This window comes from Ranitomeya imitator, chromosome 2 (genome assembly GCF_032444005.1).
Source record: "Ranitomeya imitator isolate aRanImi1 chromosome 2, aRanImi1.pri, whole genome shotgun sequence".
Taxonomy (NCBI): Eukaryota; Metazoa; Chordata; class Amphibia; order Anura; family Dendrobatidae; genus Ranitomeya; species Ranitomeya imitator.
In genome coordinates this window covers 538,936,845-538,948,936 of record NC_091283.1, presented here as the reverse complement: position 1 = coordinate 538,948,936, position 12,092 = coordinate 538,936,845, and the positions used below count along the sequence as shown (strand labels likewise).

General features: G+C 48.4%; 1 protein-coding gene across 1 annotated transcript in view; it reads right to left on the bottom strand.

Annotated features, from left to right (window-relative positions):
- Window positions 1-11,822, bottom strand: part of BECN1 (beclin 1) — a 34,588-nt gene extending 22,766 nt beyond the window's left edge. The window contains exons 1-6 of the mRNA XM_069751903.1: window positions 11,695-11,822; window positions 9,797-9,921; window positions 8,623-8,687; window positions 6,349-6,407; window positions 1,572-1,662; window positions 671-807 (exon numbers count right to left, since the gene is read on the bottom strand). Of these exons, the coding sequence (XP_069608004.1) occupies window positions 671-807; window positions 1,572-1,662; window positions 6,349-6,407; window positions 8,623-8,687; window positions 9,797-9,917 (473 nt within the window). The 5' untranslated portion in view covers window positions 9,918-9,921; window positions 11,695-11,822. The remainder of the gene's footprint in view (window positions 1-670; window positions 808-1,571; window positions 1,663-6,348; window positions 6,408-8,622; window positions 8,688-9,796; window positions 9,922-11,694) is intronic.
- Window positions 11,823-12,092: the final 270 nt, after the last annotated feature.

Here is a 12,092-nt window from a genome sequence, read left to right as displayed (position 1 = left end):
ACAAGCATCCACAGCAATCAAGTTGGTTGAAGTATTTGCCGAGGCAGTGAACTTCTGAGGATTCCCAGTTGCGGCCATGATAAAGTCGCTGGTCCGGGCTGTGTTTTCTCCCATGATGCAAGCAATGACAGCTTTGCTTATGCTGCATAGAATAAATACAGGGGGACTGAAAGGCGCAGGCAGGCTGTAAGTCATAGTGCCTGCCCGCACTGCCTAGGTAAGTGGCCACGTTGGGACTGCACGGTGGCCGTCAGCTGAACATTTTAGAAGTAAAAGTTCCTCCATTCTTGAGAGCAGAGAGGATATCTAATAAGGTAAATTGTAAAGTTGTATTTTGGTTTTTTACAAGCACTCTGCACTTTTACCCATTTATGAACGTGAGATGTCCCCTTTGAAATTGGGATGCGAGTCGCGGTCAGGCCTTCTCTACGAATCACAGGCAACGCTACATCAGGGTCTCAATCAAAAATAGAGATAATCATACTTTTCCACTGTTAACAGGGTTAGACAGGAATACTCGTGCTTGCTATGATTTGCTAGGTTATGTCCATACAGCCCCTTTAAGAATGACTGTCTCAGATGCGAGTGATCTCCCTACAAAGCCTGTTCTTTGATACAAGCATTTTTTGGGTCATCTCGGCTATAAAACTCACTGATCCATGGCACATACTTGTAGTTCTGGCACTCATTCTCTGTGATGTTCAGCTGGGTATCGAGCTGGTCCAGGAGGGTGTCTGTACACTCCTCACAAAGAGGGTGGTCCACATCTGTCTGACCCGACATGATGTCAAAGAGATCTCCCGTCACCTGCAACACACAAGAGATCTCTGCAGATTTCAGCACAATGTATACTTTCCTCATTAGAGGTGTTCTGGTTTCTAATTTGCTTTGTGTAAATTTCACACCCTTTCCCAGATATACCTGTCTGAATGAGAACACACGAGGTTACCTTGGGAGGCAACGATCATGTACACACTGGTGTTTGCTGCACATTTATTTCGCTCAGACTGGATACAATGGTTTGCAGCTTCTCGGTTAAAGTGTAACGATCATGTCATACAGGCTATAGTAAGCACGTGTTCAGAAACTTTCTGCCGTATGTTGGTTGCCCCACGGAATATAGACTAGTCCAAAGTCTGAACGCTAGGCTTCATTTGACCGCCTTTCTGGGGGTCTCTTTCTTTTGTAACCAGACAATATATGTATAGTCGAATGATATGTCAGAAGTGTTCCTGAGGCTGTGACCCCCCCACTAGTAAAGGGACCGAAGCTCTGAGCCGATGGCTGCGCTCCCTCTACATGACTAGTTTTATAGAAGGACAGCTACACAAGAGGTTTAGGACGCGACCACTAATCTCCACAGAACAGGTAATAAATGTATGATCGGTGGCTAATCAGGTGTTAGAGAGCATGTGCAAACTTATATGCATTACAGACCGTTAAATAGAGCAGAGTTTGCACATGCTCACAAGGTTTCACTCACACAGTGGACTTCTCTCTCCTGTAGACAGGTGATAAATCTACATAAGACCTTTTAAGTGCCAGCAAGAAGTTAAATGGATGAGGTCTACCTTGAGTCTTCTACTTAGGTTCTCCATGGTGCCACCATCAGATGCTTCTCCTATCAGGGTAAAGCTGTTTGCACTCTCTGTGGACATCATCCTAAACGCAAAAGGTACGTCTAGTATTAAACACTAAAAGAAATGCTAAAAGGAGTTCTCCACTTTAAGGAAAGTGACCACAAACGGCTCTTATATACCTAAAATAATGAACACATGATGCACTCACCCTATGCGAGTCCAGTGCCGGCTCCACACCACTACTTGGGTCTCAGTGTTTTGACTGCAGTGATGACGCGTACTGTTGACCCGACATTGCTGCTGCAGACAATCAATGAGCTATGGCTTGTGTGGTCTACCTCGGCTCAGCCTGTTGAGCTCAGAGATTGGCTGGAGCAGTAAAGTCGACAGCACGCATCACCGCTGCAGCCAATCACTGAGCTCATCGGCTTGTAAAGTTCAATAATAGTAATGAGCGTTGTCGATATGACATCAATGCTGCAGCCATAATACCGAGACCCAAGCAGTGGCAAGGAGTTGGCGATAGAGTCTGAGCGTGAGCACCTGCTCTGTTCTTTTTATGTAGGTACACAGGATCATTTGGGGTCCACTTCCTTTAAAGTAGAAAACCCTTTAAAAGATGCAATAATCAGAGCAGATTGCTAGTTTACCCACAAAACGGAGGAAAAAAAAAAAAAGATTCATTTCCACACATGGGAACATGGCCGTGATGGTCTATAAAAGGCACTGTTCATCCTCAGAGTTGCGTGCGGTGATGATTCTCTGATGCAGAGACCAGAAGCGTGACCGCAAGTACGTGGATTACATAACGCAGCCTCACTCCATGCAAGTGTACTGAGCGGAGCCGGACAAGTCTAGTCAGATTGTGGCTGGAAGTATACAAATCGCATACTTGTGGTCACACGATCGCCCACTCCCAGTACCGGCACCTGAGAATACTCACAGCGTGCATGATGTGAAGATTCACAAGGCGACACACACACACACACACAGACAGCGACACACACACACACACACACAGACAGCGACACACACACACAGCGACACACACACACAGCGACACACACACAGACAGCGACACACACAGAGCGACACACACAGACAGCGACACACACAGACAGCGACACACACAGACAGCGACACACACACAGCGACACACACAGCGACACACACAGACAGCGACACACACAGACAGCGACACACACAGACAGCGACACACACAGACAGCGACACACACAGACAGCGACACACACAGACAGCGACAGACAGCGACACACAGCGACACACAGCGACACACAGCGACACACACACACAGCGACACACACACACACACACACAGACAGCGACACACACACAGACAGCGACACACACACACACACAGCGACACACACACAGCGACACACACACAGCGACACACACACAGCGACACACACACAGCGACACACACACAGCGACACACACACAGCGACACACACACAGCGACACACACACAGCGACACACACACAGCGACACACACACAGCGACACACACACACAGCGACACACACACACAGCGACACACACACACAGCGACACACACACAGCGACACACACACACAGCGACACACACACAGCGACACACACACACAGCGACACACACACACACAGCGACACACACAGACAGCGACACACACAGACAGCGACACACAGACAGCGACACACAGACAGCGACACACACACAGCGACACACACACAGCGACACACACACAGCGACACACACACAGCGACACACACACAGCGACACACACACAGCGACACACACACAGCGACACACACACAGCGACACACACACAGCGACACACACACAGCGACACACACACAGCGACACACACACAGCGACACACACAGACAGCGACACACACACACAGCGACACACACACACAGCGACACACACACACAGCGACACACACAGACAGCGACACACACAGACAGCGACACACACACACACAGACAGCGACACACACACACACACAGACAGCGACACACAGACAGCGACACACACACACAGACAGCGACACACACACACAGACAGCGACACACACACACACAGCGACACACACACAGCGACACACACAGCGACACACACACAGCGACACACACACAGCGACACACACACAGCGACACACACACAGCGACACACACACACACAGACAGCGACACACACACACACACAGCGACACACACACACACACACAGACAGCGACACACACACACACAGCGACACACACAGCGACACACACACAGACGGCGACACACAGACGGCGACACACACACACACAGACAGCGACACACAGACAGCGACACACACACACAGACAGCGACACACACACACACAGACAGCGACACACACACACACAGACAGCGACACACACAGCGACACACACAGCGACACACACAGCGACACACACAGACAGCGACACACACAGACAGCGACACACAGACAGCGACACACAGACAGCGACACACAGACAGCGACACACACACACAGACAGCGACACACACACACACACACACACAGACAGCGACACACACACACACAGCGACACACACACAGCGACACACACACAGCGACACACACACAGCGACACACACAGCGACACACACACAGCGACACACACACAGCGACACACACACAGCGACACACACACACAGACGGCGACACACACAGCGACACACAGACGGCGACACACAGACACAGCGACACACACACAGCGCGACACACACACAGACAGACAGCGACACACACACACACAGACAGACAGCGACACACACACACACACACAGACAGCGACACACACACAGCGACACACACAGCGACACACACAGACGGCGACACACAGACGGCGACACACACACAGACAGCGACACACACACACACACAGACAGCGACACACACACAGCGACACACACAGCGACACACACACAGCGACACACACACAGCGACACACACACACAGACAGCGACACACACACACAGACAGCGACACACACACACACAGCGACACACACACAGCGACACACACACAGCGACACACACACAGCGACACACACACAGCGACACACACACAGCGACACACACACACAGACGGCGACACACACAGCGACACACAGACGGCGACACACAGACACAGCGACACACACACAGCGCGACACACACACACACAGACAGACAGCGACACACACACACACAGACAGACAGCGACACACACACACACACACAGACAGCGACACACACACAGCGACACACACAGCGACACACACAGACGGCGACACACAGACGGCGACACACACACAGACAGCGACACACACACACACACAGACAGCGACACACACACAGCGACACACACAGCGACACACACACAGCGACACACACACAGCGACACACACACACACAGACGGCGACACACAGACGGCGACACACAGACGGCGACACACAGACGGCGACACACAGACGGCGACACACAGACGGCGACACACAGACGGCGACACACAGACGGCGACACACAGACGGCGACACACAGACGGCGACACACAGACGGCGACACACAGACAGCGACACACAGACAGCGACACACAGACAGCGACACACAGACAGCGACACACAGACAGCGACACACAGACAGCGACACACAGACAGCGACACACAGACAGCGACACACAGACAGCGACACACAGACAGCGACACACAGACAGCGACACACAGACAGCGACACACAGACAGCGACACACAGACAGCGACACACAGACAGCGACACACAGACAGCGACACACACACACACAGACAGCGACACACACAGCGACACACACAGCGACACACACACAGCGACACACACACAGCGACACACACACACAGACGGCGACACACACACAGACGGCGACACACAGACGGCGACACACACACAGACGGCGACACACAGACGGCGACACACAGACAGCGACACACAGACAGCGACACACAGACAGCGACACACAGACAGCGACACACAGACAGCGACACACAGACAGCGACACACAGACAGCGACACACAGACAGCGACACACAGACAGCGACACACAGACAGCGACACACAGACAGCGACACACAGACAGCGACACACAGACAGCGACACACAGACAGCGACACACAGACAGCGACACACAGACAGCGACACACAGACAGCGACACACAGACAGCGACACACAGACAGCGACACACAGACAGCGACACACACACACACAGACAGCGACACACACACACACACACACACACACACAGACAGCGACACACAGACTTCTAGCCTAAGGCTTTAAACACTTCCCCATCACAGTGCTCATTTTACAGGCAGCAGTGATCTTGAATGTGCAATCTGTGTTGGGTCCGATTGTTTGTCTATAGTTTGCATTACAGCTGGTAGTAAAGTCATTTTGCTCATTTGTCAGCCGCCCCCTGGCAGGTTTACATGGGCAATGATTGGAAAGAAGTGTTCCTAAGTAAGCTCGCTCTGTCAATCACCGATCCGTGTTAGGGGACCTTTACTCTCTGCCAGCGGACTCTGCAGACCACCAATCCACCAGTGGACATTTGTGAAAAGGAAACCTCAATCTACATGTGAAGCTGGAAGACACGAGGTCTACCAAAGACAACAAGCTGCCTTCATTTATTCAGCCCATGGTCTCTTTAGCGATATACATCATGTCCCTGGAATTAACCCCTTCATTTTCTATGAATAATGTGTACTGGGCAACGGTACCTGGCAGGTGGGATTAATCTTCTGGAAACTCCATCGGGTCGGTTTTCTACAAATGTTTCCTATAAAAATAATACATAGTTACATAGGTTGGAAAAAGACCTAAGTCCATCAAGTTCAACCTTTCTCCACCAATTATATATTTGATCATAAATTAACTATATCCCACAATGTTCTGTGTGCTGAGGAAATCCTCCAGCCTCTTGTATAAAAGCTGTCATAGTGTCTGCCATTACTACCTCTTGTGGTTGGCATTCTACAGTCTGTCTGCTTCAACTGTAAAGAACCCTTTCCTATTTAGCTGCCGGAATCGCCTTTCTACCAAACGTAATGAGTGCCCCCTGGTCCTTAGTATGGTCCTTGCAAGGAGTAAGTCATGTGCCAGTCCTTTGTACTGACCACACATATATGTATGAGATCCCATTTGAGGCATCTTTTTTCTAAGCTAAATAAGCCCAATTTTTCTAATCTCTCCTAATCCCTTCTAATAATCTACAATAAAAAAACAAAAACAAAAAAAAACACACAAATATTAAGAAGTGGAGAATATGTAGTGACTACTGCACTAAGGTGACCCAGGAATATAATCGTAATGGTAACAACAAGTGGTGCATAAATGCCATAAATTCCACCCAAAATATTTTTTTTTGCAAAATACTGTTAAAGTGCTAAAGCAAGAGGTTTGAGTGGCAAAAAGACGAAGAATTTGATTAATCTGCAAGATGCATACAAGCCACAAATATTTTTTAATACAGGTATAGACACCATCAGATAATTGACAATATTCACTTTAACAGTATTTTGCAAAAAAAATTATTTTGGGTGGAATTTATGGCATTTATGCAACACTTGTAACCAATACGATTATTTTTCTGTGTCACCTTAGAGCAGTAGTCTCCACATATTCTCCACTTTTTAATATTTGTATTTCTTTTGTTTTTTTATTGTTGCTACTACTAATAAACATTATCAAATCTTACTTTTTTGGCATAGTACTTTATTTGTAGCTTTTTTTTTTCTTTCTTTTTTTTCTTCTTCTTTTTAAAGGGAACCTGTCACCCCGTTTTTTAAAGATGAGCTAAAAAATACCATTAAATAGGGGCAGAGCTGTGCTTTACATTAGTATATTTTGTGAGCCTTTATTCCCCACCTATGCTGCCGAAATACCTTTGTAAAGTCGCCGTTTTTGGCTGTCACTCACGCTGGTCAGGTCATATGGGCGTGGTGACAGCGCTGTTTCTCCCCCAGATCTCCGTTGGTGGCGTAGTGGTGTGCGCATGTCCAACTGGCGAATCCACTGCGCAGCTTGAAGGAAAATAGCGCGATCTGCGCTATTCAGCCATTTATCGTGGGCGCGGCCATCTTTGTGAGGCCGCGCGTGCGAACTCGGCTTCAGGAAAATGGCCGCCGAGATCTCCATGTGCGCACGCGCGGCATCCCGCGGCCATTTTCCTGAAGCCCCAGGAAGCCGAGAAGAACCATCTGCGCACACGCGGCCTCACAAAGATGGCTGCACCCACCGATAAACGGCTGAATAGCGCAGATCGCGCTATTTTCCTTCAAGCTGCGCAGTGGATTCGCCTGTTGGACATGCGCACACCACTACGCCACCAACGGAGATCTGGGGGAGAAACAGCGCCGTCACCACGCCCATATGACCTGACCAGCATGAGTGACAGCCCAAAACGGCGACTTTACAAAGGTATTTCGGCAGCATAGGTGGGGAATAAAGGCTCACAAAATACACTAATGTAAAGCACAGCTCTGCCCCTATTTAACAGTATTTGTAGCTCATCTTGAAAAAACGGGGTGACAGGTTCCCTTTAAGTGCCCTTTACTTCCTGGCTAAGTTATAGGAATGTGCTTGTAATAATCTAGTTGCCCACCTTTGAATTGACTTAACTTCGGAATATCCTTTGGAGCCCAAAACTGGATCCCTTCTAGATGTGGCCTCACCAGTGATTTATAAAGGGGTAACAATATGTTGGGATCACAGAATTTTCTCTCTCTTTTTATACACCCTAAAATCTTATTTGCTTTTGCAGCCGCTGCTTGACATTGAGTACTGCTGCTCAGCAGCATCACTTCTAATCTTTAAAAACATAAGTAGTAATGTATTTGGTATAGATTTAATGGTAACATTGCAGAATATTCCATAAAGCTCCTTGAGGAGGCCATGATAATAACACGAGAAAAAAAAAATCACTTCAATCATTTATAGCGTTTTTCGTAAGTTCATAATCATCTAATTGCTAGAAATAAATATGAATTCATTACCTCAGTAGTTACCTCCTCTTCTTGAGTTTCCCCTGGTTTCACTGCACTTGTTGACACCAGTGGGGCTGTAATGGAAAATTAATGGATCAGTATTAAAGCGCCACTCCAGTAATTTTTTTTATTTGGCCCAGGGAGTGGCGCAACTGATCTAAGCTCCCTGACCCTAGTAATACGTTTACTGTCTTATTCTGTTCTCAACACCGCTCCTGTCGTCTTCTGCAGGGTGTGACCGGCTGGATCACTCCAGTGTTTGCTGGGCGAGCCGGATGTCACACCTCAATGTAAGGCTGCCGTCACACTATCAGTATTTGGTCAGTATTTTACCTCAGTACTTGTAAGCCAAAACCAGGAGTGGAACAAATAGAGGAAAAGTATAATAGAAATATATGCACCACTTCTGCATTTATCACCCACTCCTGGTTTTGGCTTACAAATACTGATGTAAAATACTGACCAAATACTGATAGTGTGATGGCAGCCTAAGTCTACGAGAGCAGAACAAATCTCTCATAGACTTACACTGAGAGCTTGTGATCATTACCTTTGAATTCTGGTCAGTAAGAAGTTGCGAACTCAAGATGGCGCCGCAGGACCAGATTGGAGATCAAAATGGCGGCTGGTAAGTATAATACTAGGGTCAGGGATCTTAGATTAGGGGCACCACTCCGGGACTGAAATAAAAAAAATACTGGATTCACTTTAAGTTGTGCGTCTCATGGGGATCACAGCAGAACTGAGAGATTAGCCGATATGTGGGTATGGTGGGCCAGTCACAAGATTTCTACCAATGCCAAGAATTGGGCTCTTGAGTTCCCATTTGAATGGACAGATGATTGCCCAGGTAAACCACCATTCATTGGCTATGGCAATAATGTACATACCTGACAGCTAGAGACAGTAAATGGGGCACGCATGGCTACCGCTCCATTTAAACAGAGGATCTAACGTCAAATGAAAAGAAAACTAAACCATCGGGTGCACAATCGACCCTACTGATCTATAAAGGGGTCAGTTGGGTTTCCCTTGGTATCCAGCACTTTAACGGCAGAAACAATGGAAATTGCTGGGTTATTTTGATATTTTTTTTTTAGAATGATCTCCATCAGAGCCTCCCACACAGATGTGAACAGACAAGCAGCTGACCATTTCCCAGGCCGAAGAGCAAGTGACCCACCTGTCAGCTCCTGCATGGTGACTTTATCCAGGATCTTGAAGGAGGTGTCTAGTTTCAATGGCTGGCTGCATCGCTGACAAACAAAGCTCACTTGCATTGTGGAGGATTTAGAAGTCTCCATTTTCCTGAGTAATGTTGGAAAGATAGTACACCCACATGAATGAATACTTTGTAGGCAAACTGCATCAATTCAATACTTATTAGTAATGTTAATTTAAAAGTAGAGACATTGAAAAAGATTTCCAGAACTCTGGACCACTTGTCATACCAGTAATCTCTAGCCACCGGACCAAAGCCCAGCGCGACACCTCCTAGCTGCCAGAATCCTCAACGACTCTTCTGATTAGTAAACTCGGCGTAATGTCACAACGACTAAGTCGCAAGTGGCCTTCCAATCAGAAGAGAAGCTCGGGATTCTGACAGGTAGGAAGTAGTTCACACGGATCTGGTCTGGTGGCCACGGACTACCAACAGGTAGTCGAATATTGATTTGAATTTCTCTTTAGTTAATTCTCTTTGCATTTTGTTAATTTATAAAAATAAAATTATTAACACTTCTAATTTGGAACGCATTCTTATTTTGCAGCAGTTTCCCACTCCTGCCTAAAACTTTTGCACAGTACATCGCTGCCATCAGGGTTTATCTGTGATTTACAAAACAAACAAAACGGATATAATACCTGCTAAATCCCCTGCATAGACTGCAGCTGTTTATGCCATCTAAATGGTCTTCTTACACCCACCCGACCGCTGCAGAAAGTCACTGGCCTCAATGAAGACGCTGTCCGGCATGAGACCTGAGGCCTCTGATTGGTTACAATAGTCACATGGATGTAAGGGACATCACAACGACATGAAATTAAAGAGACAGCAGGGACCACCGGCTTCTGGTTTGTTTTAAATGTGTCCGGTTACTTTCTGAACATTAAACCATGGCCACGTTTCATTCTAGCGTTACACCCTTATGGCGATCAATTTTGGCACAACTGGTTAAAGGGATTGTCCATGTCATCAATGCTTGACGGTGGGGGTGCGGCACCCGGTGATGGTGGCAGGTGATACTGCTCAGCCAGAGTTGCACAGCATAGTACCATGGGGGGCATCATAATGTGTGGGGGGATTATATTGGGACCCGAGTGTGTGAGGCAGGTGGGGGCGTCATACTGTGTTGGGAGGCAGAGTGCATCCGTGCGACCATACTGTGTCGGAATACAATACAATCATAACGTTTTAGTGGTAGTTTGGGGGCATCGCACCGTGTCGGGCACCCTGGGGGCATCGTGCTGTGTTGGGAGCACTGTGAAAGTGATATATGGTGGGACATATTTCAGCGTGTGAGCTTCATACTGTATGAAGGGCATTGGAAGGTTATTGGAGTGGGTGCAAGCACCTTCAATAGGGGCACTATTTTTGTCCATGCGCCACAACACAATTCCCTCTACCTCGTACGTTGGGCGATCTGGCCCTCTGGGACTGCAGCCAAGGCACAGTGACCACCAAATAATTGTTTGGGTTTGGTTTTTTACGTACTACGGTTCCACCATTGCCTTTCTCCGGTCCAGTCGGTAATACACGGAGGCCGCTCACTGATTGATGGCAGGACTTGTCCTACGTCCAGTTATCCCATGATGCATTAGTGCCGTGCCCCCCAGAGAGACCCGTGATGGGTGTATACACGTGACCTCCATTCGGGGTATATGGCAGCAGCATCCTGGTGGGATCAGAGGGTCGCTTCCCGGGTAACGGGTCCTACATAGTCTGTATAATGGGATGTGGCACTACAAGGAGCAGCATGCCCTGGTCCTAGAGACACTGTGTGTGCTATATACCTACACATATAATGTATGTATAGAGGAGAATCACCAGTAGCCGGCACACCCACTGGGCCCCGCACTTACCTGCGCCCCGGCCCCCAGAGTCAGGGCAGACCAGGCGCTGACAACATCCCACAGTGATCTGCTGCTGCTGCAGGATGTTTTTCTGATCACAGCCTCTATCCGGAAGAAGGGCGGACGTGACGTCACATCCCCACCAACTAAGGGCAGAGAGCACGTGGTATGCCGACCTATCACTGACCACACTGGTATATTAGCGCTGCACGGCTGTGCCAGGGAAGCGGCATATCTAGTGTATCGCGATTGGTTCCCGACATTGCAGGATGTTTCGGATGCAGGGTCCTGGGCGCTGTTGGCGGAGCCCTGGCATGTGAATCTAAGATGGTGATTGCTGGAGCCAAGGGTTCCTGATCACTGTGAGACAAAGAGATCAGTACTTTGTCCTGACAAGCTGCACCAGG